Genomic DNA, 23,959 nt, shown 5'->3' with positions numbered 1-23,959 from the left:
GTTTATGATAAAATGAGCTTTTCTTATAATATAATATCTCTCAAACTGGTTATCATGATAGAAAAAGATTTACTAGGATAAAAGAGTTAAATTACTAAAACAAATTACTAATGTTGAAATTTGGAGAAAAACTATGTATATTAAGATGAATTAAGGGTTCCTATTAAACAAAAGTGATAATTTACTAATAAAATATTTTGCAAATAAATCAAAGAGAATATTAGCCAAATGGTCATGAAAAATAAAGTTTCTAGAAATTACAAATGAGGTTTTCATATATTTTGGAACGTGGCTCATTTACAAAATTAGTTGGAGGTAATTTTTCTTTTTAATCCACAGAACAAATATATAAAACATGTGGCAATAACTTCCGCATGAACTAAGTTAGGAATATATCTTGTGTAATTGAATGATTTTAATGTTCAGCTAAATTCTTTAACCTTTAGCTAATTGAATCGATTCCTTGCACACATGACCATCTTATTTCTTTCCCTTTCACAATTATTCCTTTCCTTTTTTGCCCCATGAGGATCACCATCAAATATTTCTTAATAACATTATCCAGTACTTATAAGACTGATCATCAGATTTTGGTTTTTGGAAGTTGAATAGTAGGTTGGGATTTATTATTTATCATTCACCATCGTCATATTTCTCAATAATATTTTTATCAAATAGTTGTTCATTTGTTCGTAATATGTGATTTGTTGTCATTGATTATGAAACTTTGTTTGAATTATTATCAGAAAACATAGATTGTTCTCTTATTGTTCATGATTTTTTATTTTATTAGTTTAAGTATTTGATTCTTTGTGACAAACTAAGAGTCCAAAATTTTTTGCAAATTGTGTTTGATTTGTTTTGAGCAAATAATTATGTGTTTTTCATGTTACAGATCTACGATACAACATTATTGATATACAATAATAAACAAGTTTATATCTGATTGTTTAGTTATATTAATTTATGATAGTACATCAATGATATATTATTATATATCACTGATATATAAGCCATATTAATAATACAAAAAATACAGAATCATTTTTTCAAAATGGATCAAACATAGTTTGCAAAAAATTTTGAACCTTTAGCTTATCACAGACAATCAAATATCTAAACTAATAAAATAAAAAATCATGAACAATTTAAGTCTTCATTCATTTGCTCTATTCTATTATATTTAGGATCTTTAGGCATTTTAAAAAACTAAAGCACTATAATTTTAAAAGAAAAGTTTTGTTAATTAAATTTCAGATAAATATTAAAAGGCCATTGTTTAAATTTAAGAAAGGTTGGGCTATTATTTTTATTTGGTCATATGATATGAGCTAAATTTGCAAAAGTCTCTAAAACAAAAGCAAAGCATGGTTCCCAAGGACTAATTTGTCCAAAAATAACTTAGAAAAGGGTAAAAGGGTCAAGAGGGATCATTCTAGTAATAAATTTTTGAAAAAGGGCATTTCTAGAAAAATTGAGCCATGTCATGTCTTGCTGTCATGTATCATAACATATGGCACAAAAAAGGCACTTTTTCCTCTGTGACGTGCATTATGGCACATAATGTTGATGTCATTGTGCAAATTGTCAAAAATTTTAAACTTCAAAAATGCATAAATTTTCATATAAAATTTTGATTTGAATGATTCAAGTGTCAACGTGAAAAAAATCTAGTTATTGGCTTTAGTTGATATTAAAACTCCTCCATTTGAGGATTTTTTCCACTAAAACACATGATGAGACAAAATACCACTTTTTCCAAACACCTCCAAGCTATAACCAAAGCTTTAGCCCATTATGTAGAACTCTTGACCAATTCAAACTCACTCCAAACAACAATTTCAAAATTACAACTTGACACATGCATGTGAAATTCTCATAGTTAGGTTACAGCTATCCAATACAATTATAAGTGTACCATGCAATGCTTTAGGTAAAAACTTCAATATCTATACTTTTTGAAACTTGATTCTAGTTACAGCTTGTTTGGATGGATGGTATAATCAATTTTTAAGGAAAAATAATTGATCTTTGTAAAAATTACCCAAACAGCCAAAAAATTTGATAAATGATTATTGAACCAGAATCACATTTAGAAATAAGCTATAAGAGGTTACTTATAAATTTAATTTTACTGTTAAATAATATATTTTACTTCTTAAATAAAATTTAACAAATTTAATAATATTAAATATAATTTTATCAATAATTTAATTTTGAAAAGTAATTTCTTTTTCGATAACTTGTACAGCTAAAATCATTTTCAAAAAAATATTATTCAAACAGATTGTATTATAACATAATCAATTATAATCAAAATTAATCATATTAATTAATTATTTTTATAATCAATTATACCCAACTAAAATCCAAACAGGCCCTTAATCACAATATAAAAGCCATGATTGTCACAAAAATCACTTCAAGCATTTAATTACGAGTTTGTCCCAAAATAGGAGAGTCACATGCTCATTAACAATTCAAATGCCTTAAGGTTGGTAATTTACATAAATATTCCAAAAAAAAGAGGTCAACATGACCTATTGGTGTTTACTCACACCAAACTAGGCTTCTAATGCTTCTTCAGCCGAACTATTTCTTATAAAACATTAACCATGGAAAGTGAGACTTAGAAGACTCAGTAATCAAGATTAATATGCAACTATACATGCAATGCAACTTATCATGCAATTGCTAAGTGAAGCATGGAAGATGATTTATAAATAATAGATATCCAGACAAAAAACAAATAATTTATATTTTTAACACAAAACATTTTATATCCCTCCTACCTTTATGCTTAGGACCAAATCACCTAGTCAAAGGTGGGTTAGTCCTAGCAAATAGCCACTCATTGAATTTAATGAGATCTTACCATGTGGTAAAATAACAAATCCAAATAAAATAATCAGACAACACATATTTTTCAAATAAACTAATATTTCATGCTTTCAAATAACTGAACAATTATATACTTTCAAACAATAATCATTTTCAAATAAAAAGTGTATATATTTACATATAAATAATTATTCCACTTGGCAATTATTTTTCAAACAATAAAAACACGCTTATCTCAATATATTTACTTTCAAACAAGACAAACATAACAAGTCACAAGAGACACACAATCACACATTAATAATGGTTACCTTATTTTCTTGCAATTAGAGCTCCCAACACAAGAGCACCATCACCTTCTTCGGTGTTTTTACCACATTTTACGTGCATTAAAATGCTAACTATGGTTAATAAAGTGTTAATTAATACTAATTAAAGTGTTAGCACACTAATCACACTCCAATCTTAAGGGTAGGTTAATTAATCTAACTAACCCAAATTTGTCAGAACCTTTTAAACCCTTAAACTCACCCAAATTCTTCCTAAACACTTATTTCACCTTTAGATAACTTAAATCATCATTAACCCACCCAAACATTCTAGGGTTTTCAGGCCTCAAAATAACTTCACTAAGCTTATTTGACCTAAGACACTCATGTAATTCAAACCCTAAGGCTAGAAACCTTACCTATGGAAATCCCTAGCATCAAAACCACAAAAAACTAGCTATAATAGAGGAGTATAAGGTAAGAGCGAGTTTAGACAAGTTTACCTTAGTGGTTTGAGCCTCTTAAATAATGGCTTCACCAAACTTTAATAAAGGAAAATAATTTCACACCTAACTCACTCCCCCTCCTCTTTTGTTTTTTTGTCTATTAAATAGACAATTAAGCCTGTTTACATGTCGTGTGCCACAACGGGCCCATCCTACATCGCGGCGCATGATGCAGTGGTTGCCTCCCTCATTTAGCCCACAATATTGGGTCTAATTTGACCCAATACATATGATGGACTATATTTAAACCTAGTATATCAACCTAGGCCCAACTTTAGTCATCGTTTATAGTGTAATTACAAGATCAATCTCAATCAACCTCAATTCCAATTCATTTCACCACCATTCCTCACAATAATGGAATTGTTAATTTACTTCCTATCAATCCAATCTCAATAATAATAACAATAATATTGATTCTCAACTAATTTCTACAATAAATCTCAATTTTTACTATTTAATTTCAATTGAAAATAGGGATATTACAGACAGCCATGCATGTGTATAGTTTGTACTTTGCACTAAGAGCCTTGAGGAAAGAGAGTTTACTAGTTTTGTACCTCTTTGGAAGGGCTATGTTTTTAGATAGGTTTGTCTTCTCATTCTTGACCTTATCAACTAGACGCTCCATTAAATGATAGTGCTTTCATGTTGCAAATTAAGCCATGTCGATTTTCAGCTTTATTTTCTTTTTGGCTGCCGATTAAAGCTTTACTTGAATTTTTTTCTTTCTCTAAACTCCCGTTCTAACTAATCAAAAGTTATTTCCTTGTCCTTGACTCCTTTCCACCTTCTCTTCTACTCAGAACTCTAAAGCATGAGCATATGACAATGCTAAAATTTTCTAGATGATCCTCCAAGTTGCTGTAGGGAGGTAGAGAATAGTTATTGGCAGTTAGAGAAAGCCAATACAACCATGTAACCATTCTTAGTTTTCATTATCTATACTTTATATATACACACACATGCAAATCAAGATGAAGGAGACAGCTTTCTTTCTCTCTCTCTCTTTTTTCCACCTCAAGAAGACAGCTTGGTTACACAGAAAGAATATAATGAAATTAAAAACATATAATAAAAAATATATTCCTAATCCTAATTATATATATAATATTAATAACTAGTAGTCATTAAAAATGTGCGTAATTATCAATTAATGGGCAGCGATCAAAATATTCATTATTAGATATCTTTTTCTTTGCGATACATGAGTACAATAAAAGTTAAAGAAAATATCGTAGTATAAGATTAAGAGAAATATTTTTAAAATTTTTCAAATTATGCCCATTTATTTAATTCTAAACCGCATCAGTGCAAAGATAATTGAATATATATACTCCATATTATCAAATAGTCCCTACTATCAACTTATCATTAAAAAGGTTGGGAAATGTCTCTTGGGGTGGAAAGGTAAGCTCTTGAACCTTGCTGGGAGAACTACTCTTGTTAAATCAGTAACTACTTCCTTACCTAGCTACCATATGCAAACTACTCTGACCCTTAAAAAAGTTTTTCGAGAGATTGAAAAAACTAGTCACAACTTCTTGTGGTAAGGGTTATAAGATAACAGGAAAATTCACCTTGTTTCATGGAAAAACATTCAAGAAGATAAGAGTAGAGGTAGATTGGGAGTGTAAGACCTAAGAGTTCAAAATACAACTTTCATGATGAAGCTTTGTTGAAATTTAGTCACCAAGAGTCTTTGTGGGTTAAAGTACTGTGATCCAAGTATACATTGTTGGCGGCACCAGCGGTAGATGTGAATAGCGAACTTCAAACTACTTGAGTCGTGCCTGGAAGGACACTGTCCTTAAGAATTATTTCGACACACCTAGACGACGGACCGGCAGTTCCCCAGAATTAAACAAGCACTTCCTACGGCGGAGCAAGGGAACAAAACAACAGAGACTAAAAGTAAACACAGATGAATAGACAAACAAAAGGCGGAGGGAGGAGAGAATTGCCTCGAAAACTCAAGAGGCTGGTGCCTTATTCTGTCCACACCCATGGCTATATATAGCCCCAGGAAGGAGACATGAATGTTGGCTCATAATTATCAGATTAAAGCTTTGGTTACATTCTCATATATCACGTTTAAGCACTTGTCTGGGGGTTACGCAGACGTAAATCTCAGTTAAACCTCTGTCTGAAAACGTTAGCAGATAAAACTTTTAAAATATTAACTTAACAAAATTGGTTTATCTGGAGACATTGGCAAACAAAACATTAACTCACAGAATCGGTTTTTAGAAGAGGTTAATTATTTTTGTAAAAATAACTCGGTAAAAAAAACCATTGCCACTTGAACCCGTGCATAGGGAGGGTGAATCCGCTAATTTCAACTGCAATTGCCTTGAGTTGGCCTATCTCGTATGCACAGTACCACTTCTTCTCCAAGACCATTTTATTAGCTCATTTCATTCCTTAGTATATATACATTAGGAGATTTATTCTTTTAGTCAATGTGGGACTTTGACACACACACACTTTTGACACACATACAACATATTTGTGGGAATACTGATATTCCTTAAGTGACACCCAAAACAATAGCTTCTAAGGCATGGAGGAGTATCTCAAGAGTTTGGGAAATGTTCTTGGAAGGGCTGGGAAGACACTTGGTCTTGGGTCAACACACTAACTTTTGGTATGAGAGGTGGTCTAACCTGGGGATCTTTCTCGTTTGGCATGTGCACATCATGAACCAATCCATATAAGAAAGTGCCACTACGAGTGAGTCCGTTAATGAGATAGGAGCTTGGGATACACAGAAAATGTTGATTTGGCTCCATCCGAACATTATTAACTAGATTGCTAGCACTTGCTTACTAAGAGAAAGAGAGGGAGAGGATATTTTCATTTGGAAACCATCCACGGATGTTTCATTTACTGTAAAATATACCTATACTTTCCTCTTTACAGGTACTAACGAACATATGGATAGCTGTTGGAAAATCATTTGGACATGGCCCATACCAAAGAAGATGAAGATGTTTCTGTGGCTCTTAGGAAAGGATAAACTCTACACCACTCAACTCAGAGCAAGAAGATGTTTGCTGGATTCTGATCTTTTCCCTTTTGTTTTTTTGGTAAATGATCTTTGCCCTTTTGGTTGCAACGTTCTGGAGACTGGTATGCACATTGTTCGTGGTTGTGAAATTAGGAAGTCTGGTAAGAAATTATTAAATTTGATTTCTGGGTTAATTTTAATGGTCGTGACTGTATTGATTGTTTGAAATGGAATTTTAAAACTTCTCCTACAAATCTTTGCTACAATAAGGTCCCATGGCCAAATATTTTTACTTATGTTTGTTGACAGTTACGGACCTTAAGGTGCAGACGTCTTTTTGACAAAGGGGATGTGATACCTGATATTGGGACTTCTAAGTGCATTATGAAAGCTTCAAGCAATAAAAGATACTTAAAGAGTAACATGATTCAGAGTTACAGTGTTTCAAACAACCAAGGTGGGGCTTAGCGAAGTCCAAGCAAATTTTAGTTAGAAACGGATGGTTCTGCTCTCGGTAATGGAAAAGCTTCATGTAGGGGTCTTGAGGAATGCTAACAGGGATTGGGTTTTGGGTTTCAGTTTTAAATTGGGATCTCGACCTGATATTATTGCCAAAGTTATGGGCATCTTAAGAGGCTTAGGATTGTGCTGATTCAATAGTTTACGAGATATTAAGGTTTACTGTGATTGTGTGGAGGCCATCAACCTCCTTACCAAATTTCAAAACAATTATGACCCTTTCAAAGACATCGTTTAATGCATTATTGATATGCTTAGTAAGGATTGGCATGTAACTATAAACTTTCTGTATAGAGACTTTAATGTTGTTGCTGATAGATTAGCTAGGATTGGGCATAATATTTTAGATGAGTTTTGTATCTTTAATCATATACCATCTTTCTTAAAAGATGGAATATGATGAAAAAGGCCCATAGTAGGTTTTTTTTTCTAATTTGTGTTCCTCTCTTTGTATCTATTTTTTCCGGATTGAATGAAGTTTTCATTTTTTATTTTTTTTAAAAATACTCTAACACAAATGTAAACCATAAACAATCCCAGTCAATTCTATTAAAGCCGCTTGGAGCATTCTACTTCTAACACAAGCATTGAAACCCTATAATCTCTAATGACTCCACCACATTTTCCAAACCCCTCTTAAATCGACCCATCAAGATCAAGTCTGATTTCCCCTTTCTCCAGACAAGTGCATTTCTCAAGATACCTCTGTAATTCTTTCCTAAAGTACTGGATGAACTATTTATATTGATATCAAATTTAATTTTTTGCAAGGTAGTGAAACCTGATCCAGTTAATTCTACATCCTCATTCCCCAAAAAGCTTCTGACATCTATGCGCCAAATATCCCTAACACACATACCTATAAAGTATATAAAAAGGACTTGTATAAGTTCTTTGCCAATTTCAAATATTTTTAGAGATGCGGTAAATAGTTGGACGGTTTTCCTTATGTGGATTCTATTTTCAGTATCCTTGTATCTTGTCGGTATTCAGGGGCCTTGGAAAGGGAAAAGAAATCCATGGTTATGGAATCAAAATGATAGCATGGGATGCATTTGACAAGGCTGCTTGTGCTGCCTTGTTGACCATGTATGCCAATTGCTGTAGACTTCAAGATGCTGAAAAGGAATTTCATATAATGGATAAATTTGATGTTGTGACATGGAGTGCCATGTTTTTTAGTTTCGTTGAATTGGGCCTTGGACATTTGGCACTTGAATGTTTGAGAGATGCAAAGGAGAGGAATAGAGAATGATCACACAACTATATCAACCATGTTGTCTATATCTACTTTGAGATCTGGAAAACAGATTCACGCCTACTTGATGAAAAGCAGTTTCCATTCTGTAATTCTTGTTTATAATGCTATAATTCATATGTACTCAATACGTGGATGCATTGCATATGCACATTCTATGTTTTATTTTTCTACGATGGAAATTAGGGACGTGGTTTCATGGAACACAATTATTAGAGGCCTTGGAATGCAAGGGCTTGGCCAGACTTCTCTAAAGCTCTTAAAACAGATGGAATGTTCAGACCTTAGACCCAATTATATTCAACGCTTATCAAACCAGATGTTTAAAGTATAGTAATTTTTTATGAATAAAGTATAGTAATTTCAAACACAGCATTGTTCCGTAGACCTAGAAATAAAAATAAAGAAAGAAAATCGGCATCGTAGATTTAGCTTAACAAATTAAACCTCTCAAAATATTCATCAATGGATCTCACATGCGTGCCTTGGACCCAAAACCAAACTCTATGATTGACAACGAGCACCAATGTGTCGGCCCCAAAATCAAACTCTTCCACTCCAACGTAGGAGCACTAATATGAGTATAATTTTAACGGACGACATAGTAAAGAGAAAAAGGGATTTAAAGGGAACAATGCCGTGTTTTGGTATGCAGGCCTGAATTTAAAGGGATTGGGATTGAGATTAGGATTGGGTTTGGGTTTGGGTTTGGATTTGGGAGTGGGATTGAGGCTTTAAAATTATGTTTGGTATGAAGTAATAATTGTAGGGAATACTTTCCTTCATTTCATTTTATAATTAAACATAAATTATAAAATGACTATTATGCCCCTTATAATTAATAAAAAATAATTTTCCTAAAACCCATCATTCATCCTCCCTAAATTTAATATGAAGGCAAGCAAATTCAAAGGCAAGAAAGTGACTAGATGTATAGTGGTGGAGGACAGCAGAGGTAGATGGAGGGAGAAGGGAGGAAGACAAAGAGAGAAGACTCAAACAAAGCACACCAGCATTCCGCCACTCTCTCCTCCACGTCGATCACTTCTCTTCTGTAGTGTTCGATTTCTTTTTAAACCCTAATTCAGTATCCACGATCAACTACTCAAAGATTCATAGAGTTCTAGATATTCAGGAAGATAACATCACAATTTGGATTTTTGATTGTGTTAGTTACTTTGATCTGTTTTACCTACATTTTCTGTTGCAATTTTCGCCCAAATTCATGGTCTGGTATGAACTTTCGTCTGAAGTCGTTCATTTGATTTCTGTCAGTTTTGCATGTTTTGGGTTCAATTGGTTCTAATCCAAAGAGAACTGTGTTCGTATGGTGCAAAATTTATAATTTTTAACGTTTTTCAAGATGTTCCCGAGAGGAAGATGAGATTTGTGGGATGAACAATGCCGGTATTGCGTGGTGGAGTGCGCAAGGGCCAAGTAGCAGTGAAGAAACAAGAACAAGAGGGAGGCAGGCGACAGCAACAATAGCAGAGCCTAAGGCCATAAACCAACAAAAACAAGTGGTGGTTGATGAGAATGGGGGTAATTTGGTCAAAAAAATTAATTCCAGGATTGATTTCCCAACACCAAGGGGGGTGGTGGCATTGGGTAATCTCATGTAGATGGCATTGGGATTGGGATTAAATTTCCCAATGCTCTGTACCAAACACAAAAAGCTAGTACTAACCAATGCCAAGCCCAATCTCACCCTTCCAATGCTTCATACCAAACTGGCTCTATGATTGACAACGAGCACCAATGTGCCGGCCCCAAAATCAAACTCTTCCACTCCAACGTCAGAGCACTAATATGAGTATAATTTTAACGGACGACATGGTAGAGAGAAAAAGAAAAGAAAAACATCGAAGACCCCGTCTCACATGTTCTCCGACTGTATACTTTTTCGTCCTCATTTATTTATTCTGGTTTATTTTTTATTTTTAAATATTTGTCTTTTCTCATATCTTTAAGTATAATAATGACTTGTTTCTAACAGTATTGCCAAAAGGTTTTGCAAGAAATTAAAACTTAAAATATTGCGATATTAAACAATGGGAGAAAATAAAAAATAATTTTTATATTCTGCATGTATATTTCAACACTTAATTCTACATAAGCCATCATTTTCATTGCAAAATGTTTAAGACTTGTTTATATAGATCTGGGATAGTACTTTATTTTAACGTTGTTTTTCATGTTGAAATAAATTATTAAGAAATCGAAAGAGAACAAAATGAAAACAAAGTACAATGATGGTAATGTGCCCCAACTACAAATTTTTTTTTGCATAAATAGGCCCAAAGATAATATTGCTATTATCTGATATTTTGTTTGACATGGTATGAATCACAATAAATATGTTATCTCATATTTACTCAGATTGTCCATCAATAACAACAATCCCATATAACATGAATTTGGTTTCATCTGGGTAAAAGATGGTGACACCTCAAATATTCTAACGGAATGGCAGGGAAAAAAGAAAATAAAATGATAGAAAGGTTTGACTTTTCAAATTTTATTAATGTGTGTACGTCATTCTCATTCATTGTTAAAACCTGTACTTCCCCTGATCTATTTTATCATAGTATGTTTTTAGTAAAATTGTGAATATAAAAAAAGTCAGTTAAAATTATTTTGAAATTTTAATTTTTTAAAAAATATATTTAATTTAATAAGGGGAAGAGAAGAACGATATTTAAAGAATAAAACAATTATTGGTAATTTTGAAGTAAATTTTGTTAATGAAGTATTATTATTTTTTAAAAATTTGTTAAATTATGGAATATCAAATTACAAAAAACACATCTTATAAAATTGGAATTTTCAGGCAATATGATCCACGGAATAATATGTAATTTAAAACCTGAATTATAGATACAGGGACTATTTGAACCTAAACTTTTAAAATGTGCTTCAATCCAGGTCAATTTTATCAAATTCAATAAATGCAAAAACTTATATATCATAAAGTACAACATTAATCAAGACTAAAAAATAGACTTTACAAAGTAATCATATTTAAGAAATTAATAAAAAATCTATCAATGTCATGTTAAAATAAATGAAAAAATAACCCACCTCAATTATTTTGACAACATAGTATTTAAAAAATTATTGATCCTTTGGGAAATAGGATTTAGAAAGCCTCCCAAGTCCCTTTTTTAAGGTTGGGCTTAAGAGCCTAGTTTTTCATAAAAACTATCAATTTTTCAAGCCTAAATTTTTATTTAAATAAAGTCTCTAAATCTAACCCTAATTTTCAACTATAACCAAAACCATGGTTTGGTTCCAAATCCATTGCCGTTAAACTTAGATTAGTTTAGCTTAAATTAATTAGTACACTTCTAGAGATCTTCGTCAACGTGTCTGTCGGTTGGACCACCCAAGAAAATCTCAGTCCGTCCAAAAAATAAATAATGGCCGTAGAAAATAAAATGCAAAACAACATTAGCAACATACATATATATTATTTAAAATAAAAGAAATTATTTTCTTAAAAATAAAAAGATGGAATATCTTTAAAACAAACAAACTAGTCTCTTGGAAAAAAAAAACGTCAAAAAATATTTTTGAACTGTTATAGAGTCAAAAAGGTGTGGTAAACATCACTTGGTTGAAAGAGGTACCAGTTTTTTTTTTTTTTTTTTCAGTTTTCCACTCATCCTGAAGAGTGTAGGTATCCTCCTTCAATTCATTACCCACACACCCCATTCTAAATTAATCCAAATTTTCATGTAAATTGGGCCCTTAATGTGATGTATGGGTATCACTAACGAGAAATATTTTATGTGCTCAGTTGCACATCTTTGTACTCTAGGATTCAAATATAAAATCTTAAATTAAGTTGTCTAAACCCCTAACCATTCAGACAAGCACCTATTGATAAAGAGGTGCCAGTTTAATGAGACTTTGATATTAAAAAGATGTTATGATTCATGAAAAAATTGTTTTAAATAACCACGTAAAAATAGGCTCATGAAACAGTGGCTTTTTAATTAGTGAAACACCTAAATACTCATCTTAAGATACTTTTCTCAAACCAAATCAAAATAAATCAATTTTATAATGTTAAATAATATTAATAACAAGAATTTTCTGATAAAATAAATAATACATAAAAGGTTGGCGTGTCTTAATTTAATTAAAAATACTTTAAATATCTAAAGCACAGTATATAATTTTTTTAATTAAATCAGTTCAAAAGACACCACTTCAAAACAAAATTTGCACTGTCTATAAACAATCCTAACCGTTACTCTATTTCATCATCTAAGCTCTTTGCGTGTGCATGGAAGATAAAGTCTGATTATCAATTGTGAAAATAATTGATACCTTGCCTTGAATCTTGAAAGCGCACATCATGCCCAACATCCTTCATGGCATTCAAAATAAATCCATGATCAACTAATTAATTTACACCCAAATTTTACAATAGGAGCGAATTAAATTTTAAAAAAGTGTTACCTACCCTTGAAGACATTTTACACATCTTTCTTCTTAATTCTTAAATGTCTTGTTCTGCCACTCTTCCTAAATCCATTGCCACCAACATAAATTTCGACTAATTTTTATATCACTATCTTCATTTTAAATTATAAGATACCTTTAAAAAAATTTAAATTTTAAAAATATAAGATACTTTGATAAAAATAAAATTTTATTAATCATGTTTTTCTAATATTATAATTTTTGTATATTATTTTTTAATATTTTTTGTAAATAAATTATTACATGTATGATATTTTAAAAAAAATTATATTTTTTCAAAATAAAATTATAAAATTCATTTAATAATTTTTTTAACATGCATGATTTTATTTAAAATTATTTTATAATTTAGGATGGATACAATAAGTGTATTCCTAAAATTTTAATGAGATTTACCCAAAAAAAAAGAAATCAAGCGAAAGACAAGGGTCATAGGAGTTGTATCCCTGTGCTGCTTTTGGTTCTTTCCTCACCATCACGTGCCTTAGGTAATGTTGAGGAGTTTTTTTTAGTGATAGAATGTGATGGCTAGAAATTTTATATCATTGTCTGAGAGAAAATTTTAAAAGAGAGTGGAATGATTTAGAGTGACTTTCCAAACCATTCCTTGCCATCCTAAGTTTATTTTTCTTTACCCCCTAATTTGAAGGATGAAATTATATGATATAAATAATATTTTTATAAAATTACCTTGATCTTTCTCACCTCCTCTCACTCTTTCACTCCCCCTTACCTTAAAATTAAAAAAAAATATAATTATATCTTATTCAAATTTATTAATTTTATAATTATTCATAAATAATAATTAAATAAAATTATTTATTCTTTTAGTGAAACTCTCAAATAATGAAATATTTCATTCTATTTCACTCAGTCCCACTCCAATCAAATTCTATTTTATTAATGACAGTTTCTTTTCATCCCATCTTACACTTCTAAACACACCCTCGGGTCCTTGCTTTGTGGTTGTGGGTCATCCATTATCGCTTCGAGGATTTATTACATTTGCGAGGCAATGCCAAATTTTATACGTTGAAGTTAAATCACTCACCGGCTCATATACTCTGATTCTGCAGCGTCTGAGACTACATAAATAGTAACCAAAGCAAAAAAATTTGAAACAGATAGAGCACCAAGAAGCAGGGCAGCTCGGGGTGCCTTTTGGCTAAGCTTACGGGCTCTCCTTACTAAGTTTTTCAATGCAAAGCCAACTCTAAAGCGAGGCCATTCTTTTGTTTGTTTATGCCTCCACCATTCCCCTCGGATACTTCTCTTCGACCATTTCTCAACTCTTTTAGCTGTCGTATAGAAGAAACTGGTGTTACTGTGGAGCATCTAGAGCAATCTGGGCTATCTGCTTCTTGCTTCTTTGGATCTCTTCCCCTCTGTTCCTCCAACAACTGTGGTAGAAGACACGTGTTTCTTCAACAAGGTGCTCCTAATTCCTTCCCCCTTTAATTCTTACTTGCTATGTGGTCTTTGCCGCTCAAGATCAGCTCCATTTTAACTATGACAAGCAGGGGTGGAGGGAAGGGAAACTAACAGGGGCCACGGCTCCTTAACTTTTTCATTTTTTTTAATAAAATGTTGAGGTTATATACTTTTGACTCCTTTAAGTTGGTATATTATAAAAATTATGAAATATTAAATTTAATTCTCATTTTAATTTTATACATAGTCTTTTACATGTGTATAGAATAACTATTTTAGTAACTTGAAGATATTGTTGTCATAAAATCTATTTATTTTCAATAAGATAATACTATACATGTTCTTAAAATATTGATGTCCTTTTATTTTGCTTTCTTTTTCTATTTAATGAAAGAAATTGTGAGAACTATTATTAACAAACTTTGTTAAGCATTAGAACAAAAATCTCAAGATATGTTGAATGATATTTGCTTGATATATATATCATAAAATCACTTATGCAAAAGTTAAAAGGTTTGGTGAAAATATTTTTCTAAAAAATAATCAAATTATTAAAATTTATGATATGAATGAATTTTACTCTGATATAATTTGATCTCATTGGCATAAATATTTTATGACAATAGAGCATTATTAATGTGTTGATATGTTTATTTACTACAATTATCAATTAAAAAAATTAAATAATAAATTTAACAAACAAGTAATATAACTTATTACATTGAATACAACTTTAACTTTTAATGATGTACTCAAATCATTTAATACTTATAGAGATTATAAAATTTATACCAACTTGATGATAATTCATATTAAAAAAAATTGTTAAAACATTTATAATAAATATAATAACTAATAATTTTTATACCATAAGAAATCAATGAAAAAAACTTAATATATATATATATTGTTATATATGTATAAAATTAGATATAAATATATATATTAAAATATTTAAATTATGTCAGTGATATATATATATATATATATATAACTTTTTTTAATTATTATATTTATTTTTTTATCTTGCGCTTCCTTAATAAAAATTTCAGACTCTGCCGTGATGACAAGTAATGTGCTTCTTTTTTTATCTTCCCCCTTTTCGCAAATATTTGAATTCGCAAGTAATGTCAGGCATGTTTCGGGTACAATAGTGGGACTTTCCTTAGCCGGGTTTGATTGTGAGAGTTTGTGTCCTGGGTTAGCGCTTTTTCGTTTTGAGTTGAATAGGGCAGGAAATTGCGAAGGGTACTCTAATAAGAATGTTTTGACCTTCTCTGCTTGTTTCGATCTGGATTGTTTATTTTTATTTGCTTTTTTACAAAATTTATCGACTGTTCCGTGGTTCTTAGCTGAAATTAATGCATCTAGAATTCCTCTGGTCCGTCGGCACTTTGTTTTCGACCAAGATATCTGCTTTTCCGGGGAAGTGGGGTCGTGAGATTTCGCATTTGATGAGCTTGCAATGTTCCCATTTTCCCCCTCGTTGATACTTAACTGCTTTCGTCGGACTTCGCAGGATATTCTCGTTATAAAGCCTCCGAAGAAATCTCCGTGTTTGTTAAGGACGGCAGTTCTAATATTTTCAGTGGTTTGCAGTAGCTTCATTTGCTTGGTATTTTCCATGGACGGCACTTGGCAGGTATAAAAACGTTCGACATTAGATGAGTAATGAGTTAATGGCTGAGCTCATAGAGTGCCATCTTATTCCTATGTGCTATGACCGGAAAAGCCCTTCCATCTCCCTTCCAACTCATCCATCTACTGCAAGCATGCTCTGCTTCAAAAGCTCTCATTCAAGGAAAGCAGGTTCACCAACAAATGGTTCTCAGTGGGTTACACCAAAACCCCTTCCTTAGAACCAAGTTAATCCAAATGTATGCTGATTGCGATGATTTGTATTCTGCTCAGCTTTTGATCCACAAACTTTTGCAGCCTAATGTGTTTGCATTAACGGCCTTCCTCGGATTCTACTCGAGACACCATTTGACAGAAGAATGCATCAGAACTTATGGCCAATTGAGATTGATGGGTATTGTGCCTGATGGTTATGTGTTTCCTAAAGTTCTCCGGGCGTGTGCTCAATCATCATGCTTGGTTATGGGTACTCTTGTGCACAAAGATGCCGTTATATTTGGGTCTCAGTTTAATACACAAGTTTGTAATTCCATTATAGATATGTATTCCAAATGTGGGGAAGCTAGGAGTGCTAGACAGGTTTTTGATGAAATGTCTGAAAGAGACATTTTATCTTGGAATTCAATTATCTCAGGTTACGTGGCTAACTGGTTCTTTGAGCAGGCTGTGGAACTGTTGGGCTATATGAAACTGGAGGGCTGCGAGCCGGATATTGTAACTTGGAACACTATAATGGATGCCTATTGTAGGATGGGACTCTGCAATGAGGCCTCAAAAATTTTCAAACAAATTAAAAATCCTAACGTCATCTCATGGACAATAATAATCTCAGGCTACGCTAATATTGGGAAGCATGCAATTGCATTGGAGATTTTCAGAGATATGGTGAATAGTTGGACTGTTTTCCCTGATGTGGATTCTCTTTCCAGTATCCTTGTATCTTGCCGGTATTCAAGGGCCTTGGAAAGGGGGAAAGAAATCCATGGTTATGGAATAAAAATGAAAGCATGGGACGCATTTTACAAGTCTGCTGGTGCTGCCTTGTTGACCATGTATGCCAGTTGCTGTAGACTTCAAGATGCTGAAAAGGTATTTCATATAATGGATAAATCTGATGTTGTGACATGGAATGCCATGATTTTTGGTTTCATTGAACTGGGTCGTGGACATTTGGCACTTGACTGTTTTAGAGAGATGCAAAGGAGAGGAATAAAGAATGATCACACAACTATATCAACCATGTTGTCTATTTCTGATTTGAGATCTGGAAAAGAGATTCACGCCTACTTCATGAAAAGCAGTTTCCATTCTGTAATTCCTGTTTATAATGCTGTAATTCATATGTACTCAATGCGTGGATGCATTGCATATGCATATTCTGTGTTTTCTACCATGGAAACTAGGGACATGATTTCATGGAACACAATTATTAGAGGCTTTGGAATGCATGGGCTGGGCCGGACTTCTCTAAAGCTCTTAAAACAGATGGAATGTTCAGGCCTTAGACCCAATTCAGTGACTTTGTCTTCTGCACTTTCAGCTTGCAGTCACTCAGGACTCGTGGATCAAGGGATCGAATTCTTCTACAGAATGACAAAAGATTTTGGATTAACCCCCGTAAGTGCACATTATTCTTGTGTTGTTGACATGCTAGCACGTGCTGGTCGGCTTGAAGATGCCTGTAATTTCATTAACGAAATGCGCCTCAAACCTGACAAGCATATTTGGGGCGCTTTACTAGCTGCATGCCAAGATCACCATAATGTTACTGTTGGTGAGCTGGCTGCAGAACATTTGATCCGTTTGGAACCTTACGATGCTGGTCATTATGTGACGCTGTCAAACATATATGCAAGAGCTGGAAGGTGGGATGATGCCGCAAGAATGCGAAAGCTGATGGAAGACCATGGATCACTGAAGCCATCAGGAAATAGTGTGATTGCCGCGTGAAGTTAAAGCAGAAAGGCCTAACAAGAAGTTGAAAGCTGGTAAGTTTGTAATTATTTCTAAGTATAACAGTGCACTCGTATTAGCCAAGATATAAATGTTTCACACTTATATTTGGGAAATGTTTGTAATCTTTGGACAACGATAGCAGCTAGCAAGATAAGAATTTGCATGCCTTTGAAATTAGATGTAGTTTGCCACTCAATTTTAGCCCTTCATTTTGACTCTGAAGAAGACAAAAGCAACTCGTACGGGTGTAAGAGAGAGCCGTGGTGTGGATAGTTGGCCCAAAATGGACCCTTGTGATGGGCTTGCTATCTTGCCGAAGGTGGATCCAGAAAATATACTCCAAGGCCTTATGATAATTACATGCTGCATCATTGCATAAACAGTCTTGTTTCGTGCTTTCTGGCTTTTTCTGTCAATTACCCTGAGAACTAAGCATGTTAATCATCAACACGTGCAGGTCGAACCAACTGCACGTTGATAGACTCCACGAAGTAAAAAACGAGGCATTCACGAGCTTACAGCTTAGGACCCTGAAACGAGACAAACGGAACCATAAAGAGTGAGCAGTTATACTACAAGTACATGACATATTGATATTATACGGGAGGCTTATCATGTTATGTAGATTTTCACAAGGCCAATATTAAATTAAGAAAGAAACAAAATTTTAGGATATTCATGTGTCTTCGTTGGTTTTTTGTTTTTGTTTTTGTTTTGTTTTGTTTTTTTTTTTTTTTTTTTACTCCCATGTGGTATTGCTTCTGATCTATGAGAACTTAAATCAGGGTGGGCAATAATCCAGGCTGTCGCACCATGTAAAGTCCACCATCCTTTTGCACGTTTACTTGTTTTCAGTGGCTCTGCTGCTCAGTCCTGAATCCTGACAACAATTTCTGGCGTTTTGAATTTTAGGCGTTCATTCATTCATTTATTTCAAATGCATCTGAGTGATAAATTTTAGTTTTTTTTTTTTGTACTTCAAATTTTCAAACTCCAAATAAACACGAATATGATATCCGGCAATACGAAAGCAAATTATTCAAAGTGGCACTACAAGCAGCAGCGGAAAAATGGTTTGCACGACATTGCGTTTTGTCAAAGTTATAGCAACCATCCTTATATTAGACTTTTTTTTTTTCATTATGATTAACAACGTTAAAGAAGCAGTTATATAAATTTTTCAAAACTTTATTTAAAGTTGGGAAAACAATCTAAGTGAAGCATTGCATGATGATATTAAATTAAAATACGCATAATTAAAAAATGCAGTATAATGATATAGTAAATTCTAAAAATGTTAATTTTATTACATCTGTGGTCAGTTTTCTTTTTTTGTTAAATTATATTTTTTTAAAATTACAAACAAGTTTAATTAAAATTATTTTCTACCAGACCGATATAAATTAGTTGTAGCATTTTTCTGGGAAAATTACGACAAAATCCCTTACAACTATTCCATATATTCAAAAATCTCACTAAATCCAAGGATATCTGTCAGGACCTTGAGATTTAAGCATGAATAAAACTGAAATGACGATAACTAAAATACTAATGTCCTCTTGACAACCTGGCAGGTAAATGCTTTTTTTTTTTTTTCAGAAGGCTGGGTTCTCTTAATATAATTTCTCTTGAAAAAAAAAATCAAAAGCAACAGCATTGAGTGATCTTTTAGAAAAAGTGGTACCTCAAGAAAACTTTATTTACTGTCCTTTAATTTTTCTGAACAAAATTATTAAACAGTGTTCATTTATTGCCCTCAATCATGAACTCAAGTGGAAGTAGATTGGATTTGGAACACAAGTGGGCAATTTATCATTCTACTGATTCCATCATTCTACGAAAATTTCCAGGAAGCCTCATCCCAAGCCCTCCACGTTCTTCAATCAGCAAATGCACGTCATTCTCTTTAGACGATGATCCTCCCAATCCCCAAGTCAAACTTTGTTCATATTTTAGTAATAACTCATTACACGGCTTTACTTTTCCTCTGCGGTAATTAGCAAACGCTCGAGTCAAACGGAAAAGTTGAAAGTTGGTGTGGTTAATTCATGCGATGGGCTCGGTCAACATGTAAACCAGGCTTTCCTTATCACGATTCATTCTCAATCCAAAGGCACGTCTCAGTCTGTCTCACGATTATGCCATTCCGCCCTCCTCCTCCATCTGCATTCATGGCCAACCTCTCAAAAAACCCCCCCAACAAAAAAACACCTTTTAAAAAATAAAAAATAAAATATTTGCTTTTCAGTTAGAACTACAACGTTGTAGATGCGTTGTTTCGGTTTTGATTTTAGCAAACTTTCAATCACTCCACGTATTTGAAAAAAAGTTTTTTTTATATCATAAAAAAATAAAATATACTTATATTTTTATCTTTAATTTTAAATTATAATACAACTATATCAAACATTTTTGCTATAATCAATGGAATTGAAAAAATAATGTAATTATTAAAACATATTTTATATTATGAACCAAAATTAGTTGTATAAGATATTTTATAAATAAAAGTTGGGGGGAGTATTTTATTCATTCATCATCCTCCATTGACCTCCTCCACACGCGCGCGCGTAGAGAGAGAAAGAGAGGGTCAGTGAATTATCCCCGCAAGTACGGCAAAGGCCAAAAAGGAATTGGAATAGTGGACTAACAAACTCCTCTTTTAAATATAATAACTGCTGGATTATTATAAAATAGATAAAGGTATAAATTTAATGACGTACTAATTTTTAAAGGTCACTGAATATAGTATATTATGAGGTATTGTAAAAAAAATAAAATTAATAATTAGAGCCAACTCTAAAAGAAATAGTAGTAATTAAAATATTAAGAATATCAACAATTATTTTTAAAAGAATTGAAAATTGATGTTGATTATTTTTTCACCAATTCAATATTTAATTTTTTCAAATTATGAGATTTTGTATTAGTTTACCTAAACAATTCTATAATTTAGACTTGTCCATAAAAAAATCATACACACTAATGTGATTTGTAAAGGATTGAAAAAATATCACTTAAATACTAATAAAATAAAATAAGAGTAAAAAATAACAAATTTAATTGATGAAGTATTTACAATGTACATAAAATGCATCATAAAAAATAATTGTTGTTATTAATAAGAGACTTGAAGTATGATAAATAGTTGATGTTTTTTTATTTTTTACTTGAATTTTTTTAAAAATAATCTAGTCTAAAAAAGCTAACCTTTAGCCGTAAAGGCGCAACCCTTTTATTTCTAGGCTCGTTAAGATTGGCCTTTTTAAGCTCAAAATTTATGTATACCCTCTAATTAGGTTACCTAGCCTTAGTTATTTTAGAGCTTAAACAAGCTAGGCTCGTTTTGTCAATTCTAAAAAAAAAATCAACTAATTAAATTATAACACCCAGCGCCAACCGTTAATTTGTGATTAACAAAAGTTTTTTCATTTACTCTTTCACTCTCTCTCCTCACCATCCCTATCTTATTCTTCTTCACTAATAAAACACTCATCAGCATACCTTTTATCGCCAAATCTGACCTTTCTACCAGCAATCTTACTCATACCTCCTATCTCTTCCATTTCAATGACCTCTTCTTTACCTTCATTGCTCCTTACTCGCCCTTCATCACCACCAATAAGAGTCTAAAACCCACCTCCACCTTCTCTGTCCCCACCTTTTAATTGTGAGTCTTGCCTCACCTTCATCATTAGCTTCGCTTCTTCATTCTCGGTGACTCACCTCATTGGTTTCGCTCCTCATTACTAATCTCACTCCTCACGATTGCAATGTAATATTCTAATCTTTATATAATAAATAAATTATAAAAATTAGATTTTTATTGGTGATTCAAAATTAAAAATTCATATTATTTTAAGGTTTAGAATGGATAAATTTGTATTCAAGGTTAATTGAAGTCAATTACCTATTTAAACGTTTAAACATGGATTAAATTTAGACTGAGGGGAGGAGAGAGAGAGAGAGAGTCAAACCCACCAAAAAGTAGTTGGGACTTTTGTTGTTCCCTTAGTTTGAACTTTGAATAACAACAACAACAACAATAATAATAATAAGTAATAAATGATTGTATATCCTATTACAAATATCCCTCTTTTCCTTTTCATTTTTGCACCCTCAATTTTTTTTTTAATCTTCACCTTCTTTGCTTTTGTCATTGTTTTTACCGATTGAGATTTCAAGTTTTAAGAGAGAGGTAGAAATTAAGCAAACACCCTCCATAGTTTTCAAGTTAATTTTGAACTTATGAATATGGTTTTCTAAAAAAATTACATTAGGTATTCACATATTAGATTGTCTTGCTTTGTTACCCAAATAGATGTAAGAAATTATAGGGATAGGAGTGGGGAGAAGGGAGACTGGCAGGAGTCATGGCCTCCCTAATTTTTTAATTTTTTTTTAGTAAAATATAGGAGTTATATATTTTTAACTTCATTAAATTGGTACATTATTGAAGTCATAAAATATTAAATACAATTCTCATTTTAATTATATATGTCGCCTTTTAGATATGTGTAGAGCAACTATTTCAGTCGTTTAAAAATATAAATATCATAGGATTTACCCATTTTCAACAAAATAATGATTTATATGATCTTGAAGTATTGATGACATCATATTTTTCTTTCATTTTATAATTATTATTAACAAACTTCGTTAAGCATTGCAACAAAAATTTCAAGATATATTGAATGCTATGTGCTTGATATCAATCAAAGATTACTTATTCAAGAGTTAAGAGGTTTGCTGAAAATATTCTTCTAAAAAAATTACTTTTTAAAAAATAATGAAACTATTAAAATCTATGACATGAATGGTTTTTACTCTAATATAATTTGATCTCATGGACATAAAGATTTTATGACAATCGAGTATTATTAATGTGTTGATATATTTGTTTACTACAATTATCAATTAAAAAATCAAATAGTAAATTTAACTAGCAAGTAATATAGCTTATTACATTGAATAAAACTTTAAATTTTAATAATGTATTTAAATCATTTAATTATCATACGGGTAATAAAATTTTTATCAGTTTAATGTAACTCATATTACAAAAGAAATTGCTAAAATATTTATAGTAGATATAATAACTAATGATTTTCATATCACGAAAAATTTATGAGCAAAATTTAATATATATATATATATATATTATACATTTATAAAATTAAATATAAATATATATATATGTCAAAATATTTATATTATGTCGATGATATATATATATATATATATTTTAATTATTATATATATTTTATTATCTCAACTTTTTTAAAAAAAGTTATTGATTTCACTCCTGTTTGGAGAGAAAACTTTCATCACCATGGATGGAAAGATCAAAGTATGGAGAGAGGGAGGAGAGAGAGAGATTGATGAAGATACCAAAGAGAGGGTTTGATGAAGGTGGCACATGTCAAATTATTTGAGATCCACAATCTGAAATAAACAACTATTAGTTTACATTTGATAAAGGATGATAGGCATTTAAATAGTTTGTAATTTATTTTAAATTATTTCATATTATAAGCTATTCAATAATTATTAAAAGATAGTTTGTAATTAAATTTATACCTCTATTTTCATAAAAAAATACCTACCGAATTATGATACATCTTGGATGAGACTGTTGTGTTAATTATATTTTACGCCCATCAAACTAGATGTTTATAATACAATACTCATTCTGTTTTAAATTATATGACACTTTTAAATGAAATCTCACATATAAATAAACCTCATTAAATACACTGAATAATATTATTTTTTAAAAACAAAAATATAATTTTTAAAAATATTTTTTATTTAATAACTTTAAATCTATACTTACTTAATATTAAAGAGAGAGAAAGAAATAACAATATTAAAATAAATTTATTTAACAAAATTTTAATTTTTTTAAATGTATCGTATTTTGAACTCATAAATTTTTTTTAAAAATATTTTATAATTTGAGATAGAAAGATTATATTTTTTATAAATAAAGGACAGTAATTTTAAACACCGCGTCGTTCTGTGGACCAAATAAAATAAA

The 23,959-nt window shown here is 31.6% G+C and overlaps 1 protein-coding gene across 1 annotated transcript; it reads left to right on the top strand.

Moving 5' to 3' along the window:
* The first annotated feature begins 15,473 nt into the window (after positions 1 to 15,473).
* On the top strand, positions 15,474 to 18,797 carry LOC129321813 (pentatricopeptide repeat-containing protein DOT4, chloroplastic-like). Its single transcript, XM_054967725.1, has 2 exons — positions 15,474 to 17,951; positions 18,377 to 18,797. Exon 1 carries the CDS (start codon positions 16,045 to 16,047, stop codon positions 17,911 to 17,913), a length of 1,869 nt encoding a protein of 622 aa, XP_054823700.1. The 5' UTR covers positions 15,474 to 16,044; the 3' UTR covers positions 17,914 to 17,951; positions 18,377 to 18,797.
* The last annotated feature ends 5,162 nt before the right edge of the window (positions 18,798 to 23,959 follow it).

The sequence above is a fragment of the Prosopis cineraria genome, unplaced genomic scaffold, assembly GCF_029017545.1.
Source record: "Prosopis cineraria cultivar Desert tree isolate PC_DT_omini unplaced genomic scaffold, ASM2901754v1 PC10, whole genome shotgun sequence".
Lineage (NCBI taxonomy): Eukaryota > Viridiplantae > Streptophyta > Magnoliopsida > Fabales > Fabaceae > Prosopis > Prosopis cineraria.
The sequence above is the reverse complement of the archived record's forward strand: the minus strand, read 5'-3'. Positions and strand labels throughout refer to the sequence as shown.